This window comes from Pteropus alecto, unplaced genomic scaffold (assembly GCF_000325575.1).
Source record: "Pteropus alecto unplaced genomic scaffold, ASM32557v1 scaffold68, whole genome shotgun sequence".
Taxonomy (NCBI): domain Eukaryota; kingdom Metazoa; phylum Chordata; class Mammalia; order Chiroptera; family Pteropodidae; genus Pteropus; species Pteropus alecto.
In genome coordinates this window covers 2,697,888-2,723,233 of record NW_006441386.1, presented here as the reverse complement: position 1 = coordinate 2,723,233, position 25,346 = coordinate 2,697,888, and the positions used below count along the sequence as shown (strand labels likewise).

The 25,346-nt window shown below is 44.6% G+C and overlaps 1 protein-coding gene across 1 annotated transcript in view; it reads left to right on the top strand.

The window, feature by feature from the left end:
- Positions 1-25,346, top strand: part of AUTS2 (AUTS2, activator of transcription and developmental regulator) — a 193,857-nt gene that overhangs the window by 167,822 nt on the left and 689 nt on the right. Inside the window, exons 3-16 of the mRNA XM_015594582.1 lie at positions 19-490; positions 1,815-2,068; positions 3,197-3,417; positions 5,085-5,129; positions 8,122-8,217; positions 10,612-10,683; positions 11,599-11,658; positions 11,933-11,962; positions 13,653-13,724; positions 16,724-16,865; positions 19,986-20,063; positions 21,026-21,109; positions 22,262-22,484; positions 24,717-25,342. Of these exons, the coding sequence (XP_015450068.1) occupies positions 1,975-2,068; positions 3,197-3,417; positions 5,085-5,129; positions 8,122-8,217; positions 10,612-10,683; positions 11,599-11,658; positions 11,933-11,962; positions 13,653-13,724; positions 16,724-16,865; positions 19,986-20,063; positions 21,026-21,109; positions 22,262-22,484; positions 24,717-25,342 (1,843 nt within the window). The 5' untranslated portion in view covers positions 19-490; positions 1,815-1,974. The remainder of the gene's footprint in view (positions 1-18; positions 491-1,814; positions 2,069-3,196; positions 3,418-5,084; positions 5,130-8,121; positions 8,218-10,611; positions 10,684-11,598; positions 11,659-11,932; positions 11,963-13,652; positions 13,725-16,723; positions 16,866-19,985; positions 20,064-21,025; positions 21,110-22,261; positions 22,485-24,716; positions 25,343-25,346) is intronic.

Below are 25,346 nucleotides of genomic sequence, written 5' to 3'. Positions count from 1 at the left end.
TTGCTCTCCCCCATGCAGATCCGGAGTTAGGTGTTGGCACACTACCTGAACATGACAGCCAGGATGCAGGGCCAATTGTCCCCAAGATATCGGGTCTAGAGAGAAGCCAGGAGAAGAGCCAGGACTGTGGCAAAGAGCAGATCTTTGAGCCCGTGGTGCTTAAAGACCCCTGCCCTCAGGTCCCGCAGCCGCTACCCCAGCCCCAGGCGGAGCCCCAGCCCCAAGCGCCTTCGCCGGACCCTGACTTGGTGCAGCGCACAGAGGCCCTGCCTCAGCCCACACGTCCAAGCACACAGCCACCACAGGCCCCGGCAGAGGCCCAGCTGCAGCCCGCTCCACAGCCTCAGGTGCAGAGGCCACCCCGGCCACAGTCCCCCACCCAGCTGCTCCATCAGAGTCTCCCACCTGTGCAGGCCCACCCCTCATCTCAGAGCCTCTCCCAACCATTGTCAGCCTACAACAGCAGTAGCTTAAGCCTCAACAGTTTAAGGTGAGACAACTTGCCCTTTTTTTGCCATCTTCTTTGGTTGGGGCAGGTAGTAGTGGGTAAGGGGTCCCCAGGGAGATTGGAGTTTCCTTGTTGAAAATATTGTCGTGTTCTCTCTGAGGCAGAGACGTAAGGGGGCCATCAGGTAAGACTCGGGTCTCTTGGGAGAGGACAGGCAGGGTTGGGTGGTGAGGACATTGCAAAGAACTGAAGTATCTACAGAGACTCCTGAGTGAAGGCAGGAAGGAGAATGCTCAAGAAACAGAGGCGAGGGCTCTGTGCCCAGGAGCCCACCTCTGGTGAGAGGCCAGGAATCGAATCCTGGGGCACTTCACAGACCACTGAGTGTTATGAGATCCTTAGACGAAGCTACATCTCTCCGCAACTCCAGAGGTAGGAAGGTTAGGACCAAGGAGTAGTCTGGTTTGAGGGTTTTTTTCATTGTGATTTAAGTTCCTCTAAGCTGAGTCGGAGAGGTAGAGAAGAAACACGCTGGGCATAGACAAAGAGGAGTTCGCGCACGGAGAGCCAGGCCCTCTCCTGTCCCGTTTTGCCAAATCACCAAGGAAAGATTTTTAAGCAGCACAAAGGAGAGCTGCAGAGGAAAGGGAGACAGAGACCGGGGCGCCGCGTGTCGCCCACGCTTGGTGTCCCAGGGGTTGTCATTCGAGTCTCTCACACCACGTGGGGCTTCTCATCTTTGCTCTTGTTCTCCTGTGACAACCTGGTGACCTTGGCGGTTCAGGGACTTGCCATGTCCTCTCTGTGACAGGTGAGGAAACAGCCTGTTTTGGGGGGTGGGGTGGCGATGGCCTTCCCCAGGCGGCCAGGCCCATCTTCAGTCTGGAAGCCATTTCCGTGGCCTTCAGCAAATAGAGGTGACAGGGAACTCGAGCTCCCTGCGCTCCATTCCCGAGGTAGTGGGTGAGACAGCATGAACGCAGGCCCTCGTCCTCACTCCCTTTTGTTAATTGTATTGTTTTATAGGAAATGTGGCTAGTGGAGGATGGGAAGCGTGGGACTCTAGGGACAGAGGTGAGAACCTGGCCACAGAGGGGAGAGCAGACGGGAGGCTTTGGCAGAATCAGCTGTGTGGACACTGACGTGCGGTAGCTCTGGAGCCGCCGTTTCTAGTCACTGTGTCTGCAGCAGTGACTTCAGGAGACGCACGGGGGCTCTGTAAGGAGGAAGAGCAAGAGAAAAGGTGTCGAATGGCTTTGGGCAGGGAGATGGGATTTTTCTATAAGAAAATTAATTGCTTACCTCTTTTTAAATTTGTTTCTTTTTGTTTCCCTTTTGTTTGTTTGTTTGTTTTGTCCTCCAATAGCAGCAGCAGAAGCAGCACTCCAGCGAAGACTCAACCAGCGCCCCCCCACATCTCCCACCACCCCGCGGCCTCCCCATTCCCCCTCTCACTGCCCAACCACAGCCCCCTGCACAGCTTCTCTCCCACCCTCCAGCCCCCCGCACACTCCCACCACCCCAATATGTTTGCCCCTCCCACGGCTCTGCCTCCTCCACCACCGCTGACATCAGGGAGCCTGCAGGTCCCCGGACACCCAGCCGGGAGCACTTACTCAGGTAGGGTGAAGGCGCGGCCTCGCTTACCTACGCTCCCGCTCCCCCTTGCTCCTGGCCTCACCTGCTGTTCCTGATTGCGAGGTTTTATCTTTTTACGATGTTCTGCTTTATTGGATGTATTCTTGTAATCAGTCCTTTCTGGGCTGAGGTTCAGCAAAGATATCTACCAGCACCCGTACGTACCAGCTTAGCCACAAGCCAGGTGAATGGGACATTGCCAAAGAGAACGGGTTTGTTTGAAACCATGAGGCTTTTCCGACTGAGTTCACCACCGATAAAGTGGTGAAACACATTGTCTGTGCCCCGTCAGCCAGGCTCCAATTAGAGTGACAAAAGCTTTCCCAGGCCCGTGTCTGTTTCATTCCAGGCTCTTATACTGCACCCCAGTTTGAGGGATTTCTTTTAGCTGAACAGCTGAACGGGGCCCTCTGTCTTCTCCTGGGAGAGGGGCAGATGGACTTGTCATGGCAATATGTCCCAGAATTTTTAAGGATAAACCTAGGATTAGATATTGGGTCCTTTTCTCCTCACCTGTATTAATCAGTCTGGGTGTCCCAAGCTGGGGTTCATTGTTCAACCACTAATACAGAGAACTGTAAAGCAGAGATTTACCCTTGAAGAGGGCGTGAAAGTTCTGCCATGTTAATGGCTGACATTTGTTAATTAGTATGCCAGTCACTGTTCTTAAGCACTTACAAATGTAAATTCCTTTAACCCTCAAAATAAACCCATGAGGCAGGCAATATCGTCTCCGTATAATAGATGAGGAAACTGAGATAGGAGGGGTGATTAGTCATGCCCAGGGTCATTCACCTGACAGTAACAGAGCTGAAAATTGACCTGACATTTGCCTGGAGTCGGTCAGCACACCACACTGACAGATCTTCTGTCCTTAAAAGCCAGGAGGCTAGTCAGAAGAATTAGATTGTGACTGGGTCTTATTACTGTCCGCCTGACTGGTCGTCCCCTTGCATCTAAGGGCCCAGCTTCCCCCCCGAGAGCCCCATCTCCTGTCCCTCAGTCTCGATCCCTCCCTAATAAGGTACTTGGATGTCCTGTTCACAAGGAAGTTACTGTTACAAGGAAAAGTGTCATTCTCTCCTTTTTTTATTTCCCCCCCGCCCCCAGAGCAAGACATCTTGCGACAGGAACTGAACACACGTTTCTTGGCCTCTCAGAGTGCTGACCGTGGGGCTTCCCTGGGCCCTCCGCCCTACCTACGGACCGAGTTCCACCAGCACCAGCACCAGCACCAGCACACGCACCAGCACACGCACCAGCACACCTTCACGCCGTTCCCCCACGCCATCCCGCCCACTGCCATCATGCCGACGCCAGCACCTCCCATGGTGCGTACCCCAGGCAGAAATGTGAGGATAAGTAGAGCACGACTCTTTTTTTGTGCAGCATGGTGGGATTGGAATGGGCTGTTGGGAACAGGAGTTTGGAGGGGTAGCGATAGCCATCTCAGATGCTCGTTTGTCCATCTTTGCTGGAAAGAAGAGGATGTGTCCTGCCCCAGCCAGCACTAACCTGGAGCCTAAAGTAGGAGCTTTTCTCTAGACATACCTAGCTGGCACTCTGGGTGGATTTTATTCTAGATGCCCTCAAAGTTGGTAGTTAACTTTACTCAGAGTAATTCTGTTTTCTTGAACATGCTGAGGGATTGCCACCAGATATAAAAATGTAGTACTTTGCACCAAGTACTAACAAATAAATGCTCACAGAGTACCAGGACTTTAAAAGAGGCTTGAGGAAGGGAGAGCGCAGTCAGATTTGCAGTGTACTGGGCACCCTGCCCACCCTTCCAGATAGTTTCCTCAAACCTCCTTGGTTAGAGGTGTTAATTTCTTGTATTTTGTAAGACAGTGCCCCAGTCTGGTACTGTGCTCTGTCAGCAAATGGTCAGGGAGCCACTGGCCTTGCAGAGACAAAATTCAGGCTGTGGTAGGAGGTACCACTGGTGATGACCACGGTCTTGGTTTTGACTGGGGACTAGCACATCTCGGGAGAACCAGTTAGGACTTTTTTTAAACTTAGGATCTGTAATGAATAGTGCCATATTAGGATGCTAAATATCCTGAAATAGAGCCCTGTTCATAACAGTGAGTATTAGAGTGGTTTATTTGCTTAGTTTTCCAATATTAAAGGAAATGTTTAATTTTAAGGCAAATAATATAGGTACGAAGAGAAAAGATTTGAATTCCATCATTTTAAGAAGCATTTCCTTCACCAAACTTTACTTCCTTTCTTCCCTCTTCCTCCTCCATTTTGTTCAACTTAATTTTTAAAAGTACATATTCTAAAATTTATTTTACAGATTTTATTTAGAAGTTTAGAGATGAGGTGTTGGGACCAAAGGTTTTTCCTATAGCAAGCCCTGTATCTTTTTCTCTGGAGGAACTATACTTCTCAACAGTTATATTTTTTAAAGCCCTTTATTGGGAAAGAGTTTTTTTTGCCCGAGGGAGGCGTTTCACAAATACATTCAACCGAACGGAGGGGAGCTACGGCACCCAGAAATGCATTATTTAGAGGAAACAAGGGTATACTCTTTTCTTAGTTTGTAAGACTTAGGCCAAACAGCTTTGTATTTGCATGTAAGACATTTCAGAAGACGGCTGAATGTACAGTGCTTCCAAAGCGAAGATGAAAGTGGAGGGAATTCTCTGGACAAATCAGACCGAATGCTCACTCCTCTCCGATGTATCTGAATCATTGCTTCTTTTCTCTAGTTCAGATGTCCGGTTTGTGCCACTCTCTCAATACACAGTAGAAAGAGACACAGTAGTGCGGCCAGGACCTAAATGTACCGTGTGGGCTCTCGCTCTGTTTTTCCATTTTTGTTAGTTTCTTGTCAGTGACTCAGGAGCTCAGGATGGTTTCACATGCGATGAAGTTGTGGAGTATCATGACAGCTAATGACCAGAAGCTTGCTTAGGGCAACCTCCGCTAAAGCAGTGAACAGAAATGTAGATTCTTTAAGTAACTAGCTTTTGCTTTGATCCCTTTACAGTTTGACAAATACCCTACAAAAGTTGACCCATTCTACCGGCACAGTGTGAGTCTTGTTACCATGCTACACATTCACTGTAACTGCTTTTCCATTTTTTTGTGCTTTCGCCACAGATCAGTAAATGACTAGCAGCTTTCCTTAATCATCTTTGCAAGAATTTCCATTGTTCCTTGTCACTTTGGATGCTTGCTTTCGTGACATTTGCTTTTGGTAAAGATGCAGTATCATCTTCTGAATCAAAAGATCATAAGCACTCCTAAGACTTACAAGCAAAGTTGAATGAACTTCACTGGAAGCCAGGCTCTGTCCTGCAAAGTGGGGTGTCTGCAGCTGAATCACTATAGTTTCAGGAGAGTCTGAAATCACAGGATTTCAATCATCAGTAGAAATGTCATTACCACAGAATTCCTGGGATTCAACTTGAATTATTTCCTACATAGAAAGTCTCTTATCTTTTTGACTCATAACTCTTCAAAAAAGCAGATTTTCATTTCCTCTAGACTAAATGCAGAACCCTCTTCCACTTGGCTGATACTGTTCTCCTGAGTTTGTTACAATTGAAAATAAAGGTATCTAAATAAAAGGTCTTAAAATTGAAACGAATGGTTTTTTTTCTCTTTGAGCATTCTTCTTTATAAAAAGAATAGCTGTTTGTGCAATTTTAAGAATATGGTCTGAAATTTAAATTGGTACCAGCCTAAAAGCTGTTGTGTGTTCGGTTACTCAATAGACAAGGACTTTTAATACAAAGACCTTGAACATCTTACCTTGATATTTTGATTATGGAGTGAATACTGCATCATTTTTACCTGAAATTTTGCAAGTTTCTTTGCTCTGTGGGTTATTTACCTTTTTTAAATGAAACCAGGAAGAAAGAAGATTAGTAATTGCTTATAGCCATGTTGATTCACCATACTCAACCATTCTCGCTTTGATTTTTGGATAGTGTTATCATTTGAATAGAAGTGCTACTTAATACACCAGCCAAGGCTGTGAATTCCTTCATACTTAGAACCAGGTAGTCAGACGCTGTGTTAATCCTGAGTGTAGCTGAGAAGTCAAGACTAGAAATCAATGAAGAAGCACTCTAAAGATATTCAGAAATAACATGAGGAAGGGGTCTTCAGAAGGGGATGAGGAAAGTGTATTGGCGTGCCTGGGCCCCCACACTCTTCTAGCACTGATCTGCTCAGTCAGTACTGTGATACAAAAGCATTTTTTAAATAGATATGAAAATTTAGTAGACCCGTGGTTTTCCTCTTTGGGTCTGTCCCATGAATGATGCCATCTTAATAATCATCAGATTTCTGTCCTTGCTAATTTAAATTGAGGACCAGCTAACAAACTCATCTTAGAGAAAGTTTAGGGTACTCAACAGGTGGCTCAGATTTACTTCCTAGGACCAAATGCAGTGTCTTTTTATATGCATATTCCATAGAGAGTTCTAGATTAAGATGGAAAATAAGCCTGGATTTTCAGAAGGTTTATGTTTCATTACTCAGGTACTTCAGCTTTTTAGTCAAGAAGGGAATAGTCAGCTATATTCTAAGAGGCCCAGTAATGGAATCAGGCAAAAGGAAAATGGTGAGAGCATCCAGTTTTTTATTGAAAACATTAAAGGAAAAATTCCTACCTGGAGGCAGAGTTATAGAAATTTGAGTGTGTTTTAGTATGGCATGTATTTAATTACTCTGCTTCACACAGTGTACTGTGGGAGAGTTATTTCATATTATTAGTTATAGCAGATAATATATGAAGTACTTAGTCTCTCCTGCTATGGGGATTAGGACATTATAAGAGGAATTAAGATGTTATGCACTTGAGTATCTAAAACACAATTTTAGACTTAAAAGTAATTCTAAATGAGGGCACTTGGCTTGCAATCACTGTTTAAGTGGATTTAGTTCAATATCAATTAGTCTGAAAAACTTTGCTGCATCATTGAAGGGAGCAAAATGAAATAAAGACCAACAGAAAAAGAACGTGCTCTGAAAACAGGATTGTGAAATGTGGATTTCAGTCATTACCTAGAAATAGCTAACATTAAAGACATTATTAGGAAAAGCTTAAGTTATTATTATATTTTTGACGTATTATGCATCCAGATGGGTGGAATGTTACTTAAATATCTGTGTGGTAGTTTGAGCAAAGTAAATGAAACCAGAGCGATAGAATCTCAGGAATACGAAATTTTCAGAAGGAGGGAAAGATGCATTTGCATTGTCTTCACTTTTGCTGCATATTTCTTTCCTCCTTCGTGTCCTCTATAAACTATTAATTCAAGAAAGTTCGTATTCTTAATTCAGAATCGCTCTTCTCCCTTCACTGGGTGATCGGATGGACACATACAGGGCTCGGTTCAAGGAGCCTCCGCTGAGCTTGTCCGTTTTACAGAGGGATGGGTAGCTCCACCGAAAGTGTATACTGTCATTTTACCCTTCCACAAATATGTGTCATCATTTTAGATGAGACAATTAAATTGTCCTCCGGAACTGCCACTTCTAGAACAACCTAATGAAGCAAGGATTGTGAATATTTTCTCATTTCCTCAAACTATTAAAAATCGAAAAGTACTAATTGAGTTTTAATGGTATAAAATCCTGGAACTCATAAAGACGTACTTCTTTTTCTTCCTATTTTTTTCTTTCTCTTTTTTTCTTTTTCCAATTAACTTGTAATTTTCTGGGCATCTTATTTGGCTCAGCACCCCTCCTGTTTTTGATATGCATTAAAATTTTCAACCATTTAGGACTTTTATCTGATTTAACAATTAATAATTAGAAAAGCTCCCTTTCTAATGATATCTTCATCTGGGACATCATTTGTTGGCTTATTGATTCTGAACTACTTTTGAGTTTTTAAGTTAAGCATTCATGGCACATCTGTGTGATCATTTCATCGTGGCTTTTTGACTAATAGCATCAAACTGAGATGACTTGGCTTGCTAACGTCGATGTCTTTCCATGGGAAGGGAATTGGAGTACATTCATTTGCGTCCTACTAAAAGCTGCTTTTCCCTCTCCTTCTTTGGCCACAGCTCTTCCATTCCTATCCCCCTGCAGTATCGGGCATCCCCCCTATGATTCCACCCACTGGCCCTTTTGGTTCACTACAAGGAGCATTTCAGCCGAAGGTAAGAAACCTTACAGTGGAACACACATGCGTACTTACAAGTGGAGCCTCAGGCTAGGCATGTGGGTGGGTTCTGCATGCTCTCGCCTGTAACTTTTTTCTGATCCAAAGTGACCATTGGGATTAAAGTGAGAATATTTTTTTCTAGTCCATCTAGTTTTAAACCTCAGCCAAATTTAATTTTCAATTTGTACTTCCCATGTAATCTTAGTTGAGCTAGGATTTCCCGTGCTCTTTAAAATATCAGAATAAATATATATTTTTCCACTAATATTGTGGACATAAGTTTCTGGTCAGGAATTCTGTGAAATGTCAGATATATATGCACCAGTTTGTCCTCGGGGTATATATTATTAGCAAAGATGCAAAGCTGAGCTTTCACTGATTTCAACAGAAGGGAGGAAAAAGGTTTCAAACTAGAATGGTATCCTTTTAATTATGGAAAGGAAGATGCTTCTCATTCTCTCTCCTTGCCCCCTCAGCCCCATCTGTCTGTACATAGAGTCCACCTGCAGACGGAGGGCAGCACCTGCCTTCTTCTGTACTCTCTCTCTGCCCTCTCTCAGTCCTCACACCCCTCACCCATCCTCGCACTTGCCTAGGTCAAGGCTCTGCCATCACTAACATCCTGGTGTTGTTACCCTTTTACCCTTTATAAAACAACATTCTTTTCTACCCAGCCAGTGATAAACTACTCAACTTGGGCTACAGTTATCTCTGACGGTCAGTACTGAGGAGTAATTCTTGGAACATTCTACCTTTTTTGTGACTTTAAATCTACTACAGTCCCAGTTTTACCTTATTACAAAAAAGCAAAATATATTTCTCATATTAATAACCATTCTCAGATTTCAAAGTAGGAAATTTTGCTGTGTGTGATTTTGGTTTTCTTTTTTTTATTTTCTATCTCATTTCTAAGACAAAACACCAATTTTGGGCCAGAGTCCCCCAGGATGAGCACATATTACATTTCCAGAGGCATGTTGCCTTAATACTAGAAATAGGAAAAGAAATTAAAAACCATTAGGGGTGAGATGGCGACCCCTTAGAAATCACAATTACCTGCGTGGGATTGCAGTTTATAAGCCAGATTATACATGCGCAGGGCTTTTACGGTGGCCATGTTAAACACCTCCTATGATGGGATAAAATGATGTTGATTTTTAAATTCCTTCCCCCGATCTGCTCTTGAGTACTCCCTCAGACCCTGGTCGGTCCCCTCTAGGTTGCAACGAATCTCTCCTGCATCCCCAAACAGACTAGTAGGTCATTTAATAAATTAGACTATTTCCCTCACTCACAATTATCCAATCACACAGAAAACTACATCTGGGCAAGAAAGTGTCTCTCCTGGTGTTGAAATAAGCCTTTCCAGGCCATCTTACTGATTGAATATGTAGATTGCAGTTCATTAGTAGAGTTCTTCATATGTATGCAAATCAGGCTGTTAACAACTCCAGCTTAATTGTTAGTTGTACAGCAGCTGATTGCTTTTCTTTCTTTCTTTTTTTCCTTCTCCGTGTAGGCAAGCTTTGTGCCTAAACCTGAGCTCGTTTTCCCCACAAGTTAACTTCCTAGTGTGATTTCTAGAGGTTGCGATTTCTTAAATAGAATACCTGGTGGAAAAATTTCTGAATCCTTTACCCACCAGAGAGTAGTGACTGTTCGTGCCGGAACTATACTTTTGTTGCTGTTGTTGTTAATTCAAAGGACAAAAGCCTACAGATAAGGTTAGTGTTATTAATGAGATTTAGGAATGGTGTGGGAATAGAAAGATGAAGCAGAATTACTTTAGAAATCCTTTAATAGTAGATCTGTGTGGTCCCTAAATTAGGTTCTCTTGTCCCATTTCCACCACTGCTTAATGAGTAATTACTGAGTGTAATTCCTTGTTATTGTCTGCCAGTTAAAATTTAGGGAGTTAGCTTAATGTCTGTAAAATGCTTTCAGTTATTCTGATGAGAAGCACCTGATCGAGCAAATGATGATGGTGTTCACTTAAGGATTTCTTGGAATGTTTGGTGATACAAGCAGAACGCAATGACAGGGTTGTCAGCGATTCGGAAGAAGATGGATTTCAGGGCAGTGCTCGCACGTCTTGGTCCCCTTTTTGGTCATGTGCTTTTCGTTATGAAATGTCCACGGTCGCCTCTCCATTTTAGATGCCATTGCTGGAGAGGGCAATCTCTGGCCATGGCCCCCTGGGAAAATAGGGAGCAGTTCCTCATGAAGAACATGTCTGATCACGGAGAAAAAAAAATGAATCTGTTAACTCTTATATTCCAGAATGAAACACACAAAAAAGTCACTTGACTTTAATTGAGAGTGAAAGAAAGATCTTACTTTCACATTACGTGTTCTATGCTTCCTAAGCTGTGGTCTAATTAATTTGTAGACATCCAACCCTATTGATGTCGCCGCTCGACCTGGGACAGTCCCACATACTCTACTCCAAAAGGACCCAAGGGTACGTACAAAGTCGGGCTTGGTCCCAGGTAACACGGGCTGGGCGTTCTTTGAGTGGGATAGCACCCTCCTGAGCTCACGTGAGTGAGCTGCTTTTTCAGCTGTTCCTTCTAGTTTGTGGGAAGAAAATGCCAGTTACTCTTAGACAATAAAATCTCTTCTGTTCTATTGTGGCCATATGACACAAGGGGAACAACTTGCTGATGGGAGGATAGAGGAATGGCTTCTGATGTAAGATCAGGGATTCTACACTGTTAGCTTATGTCATTTCTACTTAACCAGTCTTCTCTGTCTATATCTCCATAAGTTTCTCTCACACAAAAGAAGTAGCTATAAAATGTTTTGAATGGAAAAAGCACTGAGCGCATTTCTTCCTGGAAGCCAGGATATTCCCTGCTTCCCTGGGGTCAAGAAGTCACTGCACCACATTCTGGCCCTCTACTTTTAATATGGTGGGGACCTTTTTGCGCTCTAGAGCTAAATAAAATATCCATTATGCTTTGGTTATGTTATTTATTCATAATGTATGCGTCTACCTACTCCCCCAAAAGAATTTAAAGTTATACAATAGACATAATCTTGTTTCATTGATTGTCATTTACATTCATCTTTGTAGTAAATGTGAAAAATGATCACCTTTTACAATATTGTCTTTTTCCCTGGGTAAGGGCAGTCAGAAATTGATGACCAGAGTTAGGTAGAAGTTTAAAATGACTCAACTATGTAAGTATCTTTATGATGTTTAGTGAACTTCTTTAAAATGTCTAATACCTCTAAGTAACGTGCAGTCATCAAGTTAAGGGCGTTGGTGAAGATAGCCTAGCTCGACTGTGTGTCTGGAAAGGACACTTCTCCCAGACACGCACTAGTATCCACCTTCCAGGCCACAGTCTGACGGCCGTTCTCCCTCCCTCAGACTCGTTCACTGTGGTTTGGAAGGGCCGCTCAAGATAGCGAAACTCTTCAGATGTGTAATGTGAGCAAAAAATGTTGCCAGGGGGCAAATTGGCATTGATTGAACTTGTTCATGGGGGCTTGTCAGCGTATGTATGAACGCTTGTGGAGTGGGGGAGGGGACACTGGCACTTTTGATAGTGTGAAATGGGTTAATTATTCTCTAAAAGGGCTTCATTTAAAAGTAAAATTCTAACATTTTAATTTCCCCTCCTAATGAAGCACTACAAATTTGTTAATTAGAGCAATTGTTTGAGTGACAGGCATGTAACCAAGTTGTCATTTTCTCTTCACAGTTGACAGATCCTTTCAGACCTATGTTAAGGGTAAGAAAGCTTCTTCTGGAACTGTTTTTGCAACCTCCATTTGACTCCCTGTGGGTTAAAAATGTAAATCCATTATGAGGAAACAAGCCACAGCACGTTGGAATAAAATGTTGGAATGACATTTTCGTTGGGTTGAGGTTCTTAGGCAGTATGATTGAAAATGGTCTAAATTGTTTTGCTTCGAGTTTGGAGGAAGCCAGGCTGTTGAGGTAAAGCTAATAGATAAAATTCAACTGAGCCAGATTCTCTTGTTGGCAGTTGTGGTAAAAAGTTCGACTAGTGGGAACTTGTAGTGAAGATAGTGGTTGAAATTAGAATTTCACTGAGTTTTACTGTCTCTCTTGCACCTAGAAAGTATATATCTGGGTCTGTTTATTTTGACTGGTGGCCGCCTCATTCTGCATTAAGTGATATTTACTTGTCGCAGCCATTTGACTTACTTCTCTGGCCCAGGAAGGGGTTACCATACTCACTGGTTGGTTAACATCTCAAGAGGTCTGGAGCGTGGCCAGCAGATGACCTCTGAATAAGTGCTGGCTTACTCGGTTGGGAAGGTTGGGAGATGGATGGTTGGCTGGAAGATGGATGGGTAGTAGATTTTCTCCTATACTTAACCCATTTCTGGTACGTAAAATCAGATAATTCAGTTTCTCAAAAAGAGAAAAAAGGATTGTGTCATCAGTTGGGTGATTTCAATGACCCATAGTTTCATTATAAGAGAAGAAAACTGACCCCAGCCTTGGATTTAAGTATATATTTCAGAATCAGCTCCTTAATGTAGAAACCGGAAGTGTCTGTCCTTTGCCAGTGTAGGAATGGGGCAGCGTTTCCCCTCCTCCATCCTGTAGTTGTTGAGTGCACATTCGGAGCTTATGGGTAGATGACATAGCAGGAATACAAACGAAATGGAAAGAGATGGTCCCTACCCTCCAGGTGGTAAGACAGAACATACAGTTACTCTAGTGCTTTTAAAGACATGAACTAATTTGAGAGACGTGGATTGATGTACTCCCAGAAGGTGGAGGGAGAACTTGATATCTGCAGAGGCCTACATAGTAGGAGGAGATGAGTTCTTTTCTGTGTTTCTCTTCTTACTTAACAGTAAACAATGAATGGGTAGTTGACTGTTAGTAAAGCACTGATAGGAACTTGGGCTTCAATAAAAATGTGAATTTCTATGTTTTGCTTTGAGGGTTAAAAAATAACCAGTGTTGGGGGAGGTTACACAGGTTCTGGCCCCTCTCTTGTTTTGAACCGATTCACAGACATTCACTAATTAGCTCTTTTGAACAGCCGATTTGCATTATAGCATGGCCGCTTGTTAAGCAGGGCTTCCCACTCTACCAGGTCTGCCAGCTGGCTCCAGAAAAGAAAGAGAAGAGACACATAGTGGGCTTCGGGCTTTTGCCATCTTATCCTTGGTAACCGGGGAGGTCCTCGTCAAATGTGGTTTTCTGAGGGGTAGCCGCCAGCTCAGGCTCCCGCAGGGGGAGAAGTGGCACTGACTGTGGCACCCTCAGGCCTGGGCACTGGAGAGCTGCTGGCAGAAGGCACTTAGAGGGAACAGAGAGCACTCTTGTTTTGTGAAAAAAGCCTCTGCAGCCAAAAGCTGCTGAAAGCTTTGGGGAAATTGAAGACAGTTTTCTCAGAAAGGTCTTCCTTCTGACCATGTTGCTCTTTCTTGTTCCAGAAACCAGGGAAGTGGTGTGCTATGCATGTTCACATCGCCTGGCAGATCTACCACCACCAACAGAAAGTCAAGGTCAGTCTTGCCTTTTTCTCTTCGGGGGAGTTCGGGGACCGAGTCTCGAGGGTGCGTGATCACCCTACTAAGGAGGTATTTAAATGGATTCTAAAGACTCACTGGCCAGAAAGATCAAGTATCTCTTGGAAAAGCTATTTGGAAATCTTGCTATTAATTAGGGAAACGACCACAAAATGACAAAAAGGAAGCAAACCAATAACTCCCTGATACTTTTCCTTTAAAAAAAAAAATGATTTTGTTATCCTGCTGATCTAAAGAGCTTAAATATAGGTTAGCTCCTGAAATAAAGGTTTTGGGAAAATATGTGGACCGCATGCCTCTTTGTTGACTTTATTGTACAGCGGGACAAAGATTTATTTAAAGCCGAACAGAAAGGAGTTTGAGGTGGAGTGGAGCCAAGTGGGAGGAGCTATATGTGAAAGTTTTCTTTCCTGTAAGAATTGGTGCATTCTTTTCATTTTACGGTTTTGGAAAATGATCAAGTAAGTTATACCCTATATGATGCTATGGCACTTCCATTAGCAAAGCGTAGTACTAAAAATGACTCTTATAGAAGTCATATTTGGTTTGCAGTGACCTTTCCACACTAATGAGTCCTCCCGATGACATGTCAGTGGTTAAGAATATAGTCAGTACTTGTCAGAACCATCGTCTGTCCAGTTACCTTTCCTATCTGCAGAGGATTTTTCTTTTTTATCTATTTTCATCAGGCAGAAAAATACATTCCCTGCTTTACCAGGCCTTTATGATACAGTAGGGAAGAGATCAGGAACTCTTGCAGGTGACCAAATATGGTATCACTGGTTGGCTTAGGGAACAAAGTAACAGACTAGTCCAGATTTTATAGTCTGGGTGTTTACAGTCTGGGTAACCATGCTTAGAAATATGGGAGTAAACAACCAGTCAGTTCCCATAAGCTTCAGTTAATCTATTTTTCAATAATAAGCTTTTAGTCCTAACAGCATTTGGGAGCCATTATGAGAATAATAAAAGAATAGACATGGAGAGAGAGCTAGTCATCACAGAAATGTTTTTCTAAAACACGGTTAAATGACTTTTTTAAAAAACCAACTTCAGCAAATGAGGTCACTAAGATATTTGTTTTGGTGCCAAATACCTTCTGTTTCTCATAACACCCCATCAGAGAGTTTTGCTCACTTTTATTGTTAGGTGAGGTTTAATTAGAAACCTGATGGTTTCTAACCTCAGTTAGAAAATGTGTGTACTGTGAAGAGCTAACTAGACTTTGACGCTTAGTTCCATTCACTTTGTGTTCTGGATGATATGGTTAGTGATAGGTAAGACATTTCCTTCTGTAACTCCTGTGGTTAAAAGTGATGAAGGATGTTGTGTGTGCCCCTTTGGCAACTTCTTTTCCATGCAAGTGTCTCTGGTGGCTAAAACCTTCATTATCCCAGTTCAGTTAGGAAGACCTTACACATGAGATAGCTGTTCACCTTCCCTTTCCAGCAAACTCTTTGTACTCCACAAGCTCCATTGGTACCTTTTTCTTTAATGTTCATTTACTCATTCTTTTAGTCACTTACCAAGTATTTATTGAGAGAGCCTACTGCCTGCTGGCTCCTTATTGTGCCAGGCTAAGCGGGCACTCATATATCCTGATATCTAGTTGATTAGGGTTCAGTAGGGAGGATCAGTATGTGCATAAAAAAATGATGACCGTGCTGTCTGCTTCAAGGGGGATTGTTTCCAGTTTGAGGTGCCAGGTAGGTTTCATTTTAAATAGGTATGATGGATGAGTGGGATGACCTTTCTTAGTGAGGGAATAGCAGACTTGTCTCCGATTCTCGCACATGCTGGATTAGCTGCCACCTTGTTGACTTTATTGTACAGTGAACAAGGATTTATGTATAGCAGAACATGGGGCAGTTGAGGTAGACTGGAGCCAAATGGACTGAGAGCATCAGATACGTCTAAGAAACTGGAAGCATGGGAGTCAGAAGCAGGCTAAGGGCTATGAAGGAGTCGGGGCCTGGAAAGCAGAGAGGTGTGGCAAGGGAAGGGAAACTTGAGCTTTGGATCCCCTGCCTGGCGGGGTGCTGCTGCTTGGCCAAGGAGGTGTGAAACTGATTCCGAGAAGGCTATTGAGAATCAAGAAGGTGGGGCAACTTTGAAACCATGCTATTTGAGAGGCTGCGGGCCTCAAGAAGGATGCTGGGTGAAGGAATCAAGAGGCAGATTAGGAGCCAATTCAACAGCTTTAGAGGAGGGTGAGCTGACGGATCAGCTCGAGGGTGGGTATATAAATAAGAGGAGTGACCGCAGTCGATGGCAAGAACTTCACGTCTTCACATGAGGTTCTTGGTGGTTTACTGGTTTGGACTGATCTCTTCTTTCTCAAGTAATTGGGGGTAGTAGGCAAAGAAAGACCCCCTATTAGTTAAATTGATATCCCTACTTAGTTTCTGTTTGTTTTTTAAAATTATGTAACAGTGATCATTTGAAAATTAGCTTGTAGGCATGCAAATATTTCTTTATAACTTTCGGTTACTAATGTACTGTGATCTATTAGAGTATGGCAAAGAGTCATTAAACAATTAATTTACACAGAAGATTACTCGGGCAGAATTCCTAATAAAATACTATCATTTAAAAACTCACTAAAATGGCCCTTCACAGCAAATAATAAGCTGCTTGGGAGGGGCGGTGATTTGATTAAATAGGATATGGTTTTCTTCTTCAAACCGTGTAACCTCAAAGAGTGAACACTAGTTTTGCCGCTTGACATTTCTGACTTGAAAGGCAATACCCAATAGCAAGCACTCTCTTAGGCTGACCTGCTCTTCTGGCATTGAGGGTCAACTGGTGTGTGGGTTGCCGTGTCCTCACGGCATTCGTAAACTTGAACCTGACTCGGGCTTGGAGCCCGAGTGCATCGTTCAGTTTCCTCTCTGTCTCAGCCTCTTCGTTAGTGACTTTATTCTCTGTTGTTTCTCTTGGGGTGTCATCTTTTATTCTCTCCCTTGCTGCTTTAGAAACAGATGCAGTCAGACCCACATAAACTGGACTTCGGACTGAAACCCGAGTTCCTGAGCCGTCCTCCAGGCCCCAGTCTCTTTGGAGCCATCCACCACCCCCATGACCTGGCACGGCCTTCGACTTTGTTCTCTGCCGCTGGTGAGTTCAGAGGGGCAGGGAAGAGCTGAGAAATGTCCTTCTCGGGCAGCTCAATAAATTATATTTGTGCTCTGGCCCACTGTTCAATCACTCCCTAAAATGATACGATTTGTGCGGGCTTGCAAGGCCACATCGCAGCACATCTAGGGCAGTGGACCTTCCTTCATTGATGTGCCCTCTTTCATTAAGAAGGAAAAAAAGATCATCTTTTCCTTAGGGGACTCATATTGCTTCAGCTCATTATTTGCTTCTATATTAAGCCAGTATAACTCATAAGCACGTCAAACTATTGAAAAAAGATCAGAATGCTTGCAAGGGCAAACCAGAAGGCAGTAAGGCGAGGACTTTTGTAAGGATGTGGCTGCCATTTCTGCTGGCGCCCACAGAGCACTCAGTAATTGTGCACCATGACGCTCGGTCATACTGTGTCTTAAGGGTAGAAGAAGGTAAAGAAATACAGTTGACCCTCAAACAACACGGTTTGAACTATGTGGGTTCACTTATACGTGGATCTTTTTCTCAGTGAATACATACAGTACTGTAAATGTGTTTTCTTAATAATACTTTTATCGAGTTCATCGACTTTATATTATGGATAAGGCATCTGGTCAACAGCAGGATATTAGTAGTTAAGTTTTGGGGGAGTCAAAATTTAGACAGGGACAGGGCGTAAAACACCCAAGAGATCTGTTCGTCAGCTTCCTAGAACGCACACTCCCAAGTGACCCTTAGGTGTGCCGGAGCCTGGGGTGGGGTGCGGGTGCTGAGGATCACTGCTCAGATAGCGCTGCGCTTCTGCTTCGGGCACATGCGGACAAAAGGCAGCGGCTATGAGGAGTATCAGGTAGAGAACAACCCTCCCTGTATCAGAGTTTCCTTATCATTCAGTCTTTTCTAAAACTATTTTGGGACACTTGTAAATGACTCCACTGAGCTCGCTCTAGTGGCCAGCTCCATAACTTAATACCCGCTGTGCTAAGTAGAATTTGTTTTTCTGGACATGACTATCCAAGGGGCCCTCTACTTCTCATCCTTAGGGAACAAGTTTCAAACCCATCCTGCCTGCTGCCTTCCCAGGCTTTTATCCAAGACTCATTTTGGTGGAACTACAGCTCTTCCATTCAGGAAGAGAGAAACACCCACATTGCAAGAAATCATCACTTTAATGGGCTTTGTTGCCAAAGCAAAGGAATCACCCTTGAGGGCAGATGGAATTTGTTAGGGTCTCAGGTTTTTCTGTCAGTTCTGTCTAGGGACATATTTGAAGGCTTTGTTACCATGGCACCTAGGCTCTGAGACAGAGCTACATTAAGAGCAATTTTTGGAGAGAAACAGAGAGATTTCTCCCTGGCTTCCATTTGAGCCAAGCGGATGAATTGGCTTCTTCTACTTCAGTAATTCTGGAACTGCAAGGTACCCTAGGGGCCCTGGGCTGAACAAAGCTCCCGTCTTCATGGAAGCATTAATTAGCTTATACTACACAGACAGCATGCAGCCAAATTTTTATTTAGCTGGCAATACTGTTAATACCTAACGAATACGCTGGGCTCCATCCGCTCTCCGAAGATGGGGTATCATTTTTGCACGTTCTGTGTGGAGAATAAGTCACCACCTAGGGCTGAACAGAGAACTGCTCAGGTGCCTTCCAGTTCTGGGACACCGTGACCAGGACAGATGTGCACCATTGCCATGTGGCTCCTCCACACCCCAGGCCCACAGGCCCTTGCAGGCTGGAGAGCAACAATCCAGAACATAAATTGAGTTTATAGGCTTTTGGGAGGGTGACCTTCCTCCATTCACTCCATCTTCCTGAAGGAACTTATACTTGTTTATAAGAACTTAGAATGCAAGGGATTATGAAATAGTTATTAGTAAATTCATTCAGGCCCTGTTTTACTTCCGTTCTGGAAGATAATCTTTTACAGTGTAAAAACAATATTGTATTTTGCCCCAAGTGGTTATTTGGCAAAATTTTTAACTGGTATGTATAATTTGCACACGCTTGTTAAATTCAGCCACTTTAGTCTTGCCATTGGATACTAATGCCTGAAATGAACTAAAGAGGCTTCTTCAGATGACGTTGGCCAGTCTCTTGTCTGGAGCCAAGCCTGCCTCCCAGAGAGCTTGCCTCGTGAACTATCAGCTGCACATTCACAAGCCAATTTGATGCCCTAAGCTCTTAGAAATACTATCCTTCCCAAGCTGACATGCATACACACTGTCCCTCTTGCCCTCTTTCCTTTCTCATCTTTCTTCAAGAAAAAGATTTGAGGCCTCTTAAAGAAATATGTACTGTTTAAAACAAAATATAAGGTAGAGGAGGAAATGTGGATAAAAGGAAAAACAAAGGGAAGAAGACCACTAAGTTAGAGCTGAGCTTTCTGGTGGGCAAAGACTAATGGAGCCAGTTATAAGATTACTGGTACCCAAGAACAGATGAGTAAACTAGCTCTTCCCGGCACCAGAGACTGAGAGAAATTGGAGGACTTCCTCTCCCATAACCTGGTATATAACTCACAGCCCCGAGTTGCACAGGACTGAGTCTTATAATGCCCTTCAGTGTGGCCATGACAACTAACACATTTTCAGGAAAAGATGTGCAGCTTCATGACAGCTGCTCCTAAGCCAAGAATTATAGAGTGTACAGTTTGTAGAACAGTGTTTCTCGAAGGGAAATACTTGCTTCCCGAGATGCTCTATGAAGAAAATAGTCCATGGCCAAATGTTCCCCTCTGAGCGAATGAATGAACCTGTGAACATAGCCATGGCTCACAGTCCTTCAGTGAAGAACCCTGTTTACATTTCTAGCCTGGCGTTTCTCCAAACTCATTTGGTTATAGAACCTCCGCCACCATCACCGGTAGTGTTTCTCAGTGTTTCCTATACTGTGTGTCGGCACCGCAAAAGTGACAGCTCTTCTTGGTGGTGACCAGCCCAGCTCAGGAAGAGGAAAGGGGGTGATTTATTTTCTGCTTCCTAACAAGCACATTTCTTCCCTGCTGTGTTGCCCGGGGGGACTCTAGGCATGTCCTTACTTTAACGCATTCTCTCATGGGGTCCTTAGGCATGGTAGAAGTTGGCTTTCTAGGAAATCTAATTCTGTCATGTTTGACTTCACAGGTGCTGCACATCCAACTGGGACCCCTTTTGGGCCACCTCCTCATCACAGCAACTTCCTCAACCCTGCTGCTCACCTAGGTGAGTTGCCCAAGGTGACGGGAAATGACGTGTGTATTTCAGAAAGCCTTTGTTTACTGCACTCCTGCCGCACTTCCTGGCGAGTTGACTGTTGTCTTAGAAACCTCACTTACTACTAGGGAGATGATGGTGATCTTGTAGATGTTTGAATATGTGTCCTCCATCTTCAGGATTTCAGCACCTCTGATAGCACGTTCTTAAAGGTGTATAGGTCTGTATTCAGTAGTAGTTCTGTCTGAAACGATGGATGGTGCGGTGAGTGAAAGCCACGCTCCGTACCTCAGGGGACCCACGTTGACAGCAGCCTGTTCTCGCCCAGTGGAGGAAGAGGGTGAACTCCTGTCCCATATGTGTGGGCACCTCCTGTAGGTGGACAGACAGACAAGATGATGTTATGAAGAGTCATTACCCACTATTTTTAATCACTTTACATTTCACCTCCCTACTAAGACGTTACAGTCCCTGGTAAAGGGGCAGCTTTATTCGTGGCCGTTAACTGATTTGATATTTTCTGCACGCGTACAAGCAGGTGCAGCCGGTGGCGTGCCCAGTCACAGGGTGTGTAAATGCGTGAGCCTTTAGACTTCATCATTGATTTATTTATTTTAAGATGTTATCTTATTTCTGTTCATTAGCACCTACAGAGCACATTCCCGGAAGAGGGGAGACAAGGCAGGAAGACATCTTAGAACATGTGGTGTAAGCCGTGTCCCCCACCTGGCAAAAGAGAAATGGGGCAAATTGCATAGTTCTTAGAAAATAGCTTGTGTGACTATTTTGCTAATCCTATGCCTCAGGCCAAGTGTAGTGAAAATCTTTTGCCTGATCCGATAGAAGTGAGACCGATGAGGTCTGAGTGTAGGGGGCGAGGAGCCTGCATCACCCCACCAGGCTCCCAGGAAGCCCTGCCGTCCCTTACACAGCAGCATCCTGCAGCCATGTCCTCCCCATCTCGTTCACAGAGCCTTTCAACCGGCCGTCTACGTTCACTGGCCTCGCAGCGGTTGGTGGCAACGCCTTCGGGGGCCTTGGAAACCCTTCAGTTAGTGAGTACCTCTAACTTTTTACACTCTGCCACGGACCATTTACCTCCTCTGACCTGTCTGTTGTCCAAGACCTTTCCAGATAAAAGGAAAGTACTCTCCTGGGAAATAAATCGAGGTTATATCGTTGCAAAAGCAGGCCTAAACAATGGATCTAGGTAGAAGTGTGCATTTACATCAAAACCAATGTTTTAAGGATAGTCCGCTGTTCATGTATGTTACCGAGGGTCAGGAGAGGTAAGGTAGTTAATTGACTCCAGAAAGTTTGCTAAAATTCAGTTTCATCCACATTCTTCTCTACCATCCCAGACTCCAGCTACAACTCCCATTAGAAGTGAAAACAACTTTTAAATTTCATCTTGCCTTTGGCATTAGTGGGATTGAAAAAGCCCAGTGAAACTCAGGAGAGCCAAGAACTGACAACATTTCGTGCTCCATAACCTGGATTGTGTTATTTTCTACTACTAAAAAGTCTGTCTCAAAAAGGAAAAGAGTTGCAACACCTGTTCATGTTCTAAACATTTAGTCAGTGATTAAAACACATTTAACTTGTTTCCTTTCATGCCATCCATATGTCACAGTCTCCGGGTACAGGAGACCTAAAATGCAGCTGTAAGCAGCCGTCCCAATTCCGTCTAGAGCGGAGACCTTATGCATCCGTCTGTTGAGGTCAGGGCCCTATCTGGTGTCTGGTGACACTCGTTTTAGTTTGCTAAAGTTGTGGAACGAGTGGCAGTCACATTAGCAGGGTTATAGTAGGTAGCGGATAACCCTGAATTCTGCTCTGAGTCGAGCATTATTAATCTAAGTCACACCATCAGAACACACCCTTCTGCATGCTCGGGACTCCTGCATGCACAGATGTGTTTAATTAGGTAATCTCGATACCCATTTCCCTTTCCTGTTTAATCTTCCCCCTCCCACCCCTTGGCCTTTGGTTAAAAAAGAAAAAAAAGAAAAAGCTGTGAGCTACATCTCAGTGTAGGAGAAGCGTTCCTCTAATGAATTTGTTAATCTCCTTTCCTTTTCCAGCTCCCAATAATATGTATTCATTTTAACTCTGAATGCTGTTAAAAGTTTTTTGGTAAGTACCTTCATTACAGCAGATTATATAATTTCTCTTAAACCTTTTTGTTCTCCACTTCACCATTTCAGCACCCAACTCAATGTTCGGCCACAAGGATGGCCCCAGTGTGCAGAACTTTAGCAGCCCTCACGAGCCCTGGAACCGGCTGCACCGAACGCCTCCGTCGTTCCCGACCCCTCCGCCCTGGCTGAAGCCAGGGGAGCTGGAGCGTAGCGCGTCCGCTGCAGCTCATGACAGAGATAGAGATGTAGATAAACGAGACTCATCTGTTAGTAAAGATGACAAAGAAAGGTACGGAAAGAAACCGCTCTCGAGTCCCACTGGGGGAGCCCGCTCTGTGCCGAGAACTGGCCATCCACCCTCCCTGTCCCAGCCTTGTGCTTCAGCTGGCCCCAGAGCCTCGGCTCCGTCCGTGCACAGCCGGGGCCAGCTCAGTGCCCAGGCCCACCATGTCCCAGAGTGCATCGTGACAGTAGGACACAGCCGTAGCAGAGTGAGACGAGACGCTCCCGACTCAGACACAGTCACACAGGTAGAGCCTCCAAAGCCCCTGTGAGCGTTAGCGCATCCAGATATGAATCTTTCTCTGAAAGATAGTTGGAGTGTTGGACCAAACGCACACGGCATGAATCAGTACCATGTTTGCTTTCAAGTTCGTGCAGTCCATTAAATCATCCATAGGTTTTTCTCTCTCTTTCTCTCTCTTTCTTTTTGTTTTCTTCTAGAAAGTCATGTTTGCATTGTCTCATCATATTTTTCTGAAATTTTGTTCAAACTCAAATCCTCACAGGTGACTAATAAAAGTTTGCTAACCTAGACTTAGTGAAACATCAACGAGGATTTTTGGTTTTGGTTTTGGTTTTCCAGTGGATAATTAATTTTACTAACCATTTTTATGTCTGTACTTGGTAACCCATGCCTAAAAAAGGAGTAGCCTTAAAGAGGAAAATGTCTCACAGTGTTTTTTCCTGAAGAATGTCTTAAGCATTCTTGACAACATGTCCCTTTTTCTTCCTTCAGGATATTTTCACTTTGAACGAACTGATAAGGAATACACAAAATCCGCTTGACGGAAAATACCTAACAACAATTTCCTTTTGGTACTTCAGACTCAAATATGATCCCAGTCTTTAATTTTTCTTTATCGTGTATATCGTGTGTATATGTGTGTGTATCTTTGTGATTTAAAAGAATTCAACTTTGCAGTCTCTAAATGTGGCAGATTAGTCAGTATTCCTCCTAGGCCATCACGCTAACTGATTTCTTTCTTAAAGAAAAAGACGAATATTCCTTCAGCGCAGTATGATAAAAATCTCTTAGCCAGCGGGAAGACCATCTGTAATGTGCGGCTCTGAGCTATGGACTGCCAGAGTGGGGCACATCCAGCGTGGACGTGCCCTAGCCCAGGGGCTGTCCGTACGTAGCGAGGCTGCCAAGAGGAGAAAACAGGATGTGGCAGCACGCCTTCTCACGTTTTTCTTGACGGAGTCAAATGGCCTTTCGGATTAAAGTCAGGAAACCTAGTAAAATACACTGTTCTTTAATCTTACCTTTTAAAGATGTCCTTCTTAGCCTCTGCAGGTGGGCTAGAAACAGAATGGGTAGTGTTCTTCTCAAGATTGCTGCGGCCCCTCAGCTTCCCACATCTGCCTGGTGCTGCCCAAGACTCGCTGCATTTTCTTACTCGACCTTCCCTCTTCAGGCTTTACCTTGTCATTCTGCTGCTCTGCATTTCGTGCCCAGTACTCTTAAGCCTGAGACAGGTCTCTCAAATTCTTCTTTCACATTTTCATTGACAGATGCTCTTAAAATTGTTCTCCACTTCGCCCATGAGGTTTCGTGTCTGTTTCCTACTGGCTTTCTCCATCTTCTTCTCATCGGATGTTAGCTTTCTTGTCCTTCCTAATGCAAACGTAGCTTTTTGCAACCCGAAAGATTGTTTCCTTTCAAACCCCCTCATACACTACATCTTGGAGATTGTGCCGTCTCTGAGTCCTTTACTCTGAAACCAGCTGTTTGTCCAGATGTCAAGAGAGAGAAGCTCCCATAATAGTCACATTAAACTCTTCCTCCCACGAGCTCTGTATCGCAGAGTTGGATGGAAGGTCATGTTTGTGTTTGGGCTCTTACAACTTTATTCTCGGCACTGGTCCTGAGGCTGGCTGTATTGCCACATCACTGACTCCTTAACCGCATCGGGTCATTTTGGCTTTCTGAAAGCTCTTCCTCTGTGGTCTTGATTGAGACACGTGACCCTTACATGTAGAGAAAATTATTTTCCCCCTCAGACCCTCCCGTTCACCCTTATCCCTAGCGCTTCACCCTTATAAAGCTGCTTCTACAGTCTAGGTAAGTAAGGTCAGGGTGGCTGGTTTTGTCATACAAAAGGCACATCCGGCTGCCTCGGCGACCATGGGAACCAGACCCGAGCCCGTCCTTTTCACGCCACCATTTCATTGGCAGCCCCTTGCCAGGCTGACAAGCCCGTTTCACTTGCTTCCCGTTTCCCTCTTTCTTCCCCAGGGAAAGTGTTGAGAAAAGACACTCCAGCCACCCTTCACCAGCACCCATTCTCCCAGTGAGCACCCTGGGCCACACCCGCAGCTCCACTGAACAGATCAGGGGTCATCTGAACACTGAGGCTCGCGAGAAAGACAAATCCAAAGAGAGGGAGAGGGACCACCAGGAGTCCCGCAAGGACCTGACCGCTGAGGAGCACAAGGCGAAGGAGGGCCACCTGCCCGAGAAGGACAGCCATGGCCACGAGGGGCGAGCCGTGGGCGAAGAGGCCAAGCAGCTGGCCCGGGTGCCGTCACCCTACGTGCGGACCCCCGTCGTGGAGAGCACCAGGCCCAGCAGCACCTCGAGCCGCGAGGCTGAGCAGCGCAAGAGCGAGCCGGCCTATGAGAATCCCAAGAAGAACTCAGAGGTCAAGGTCAAGGAGGAGCGCAAGGAAGACCACGACCTCCCTCCGGAGGCCCCCCAGGCTCACCGGTCCTCGGAGCCGCCCCCTCCCAGCTCCTCGTCCAGTGTGCACCCGGGGCCCTTGGCCTCCATGCCCATGACGGTGGGGGTGACAGGCATTCACCCCATGAACAGCATCGGCAGCCTGGACAGGACTCGCATGATGACTCCCTTCATGGGCATCAGCCA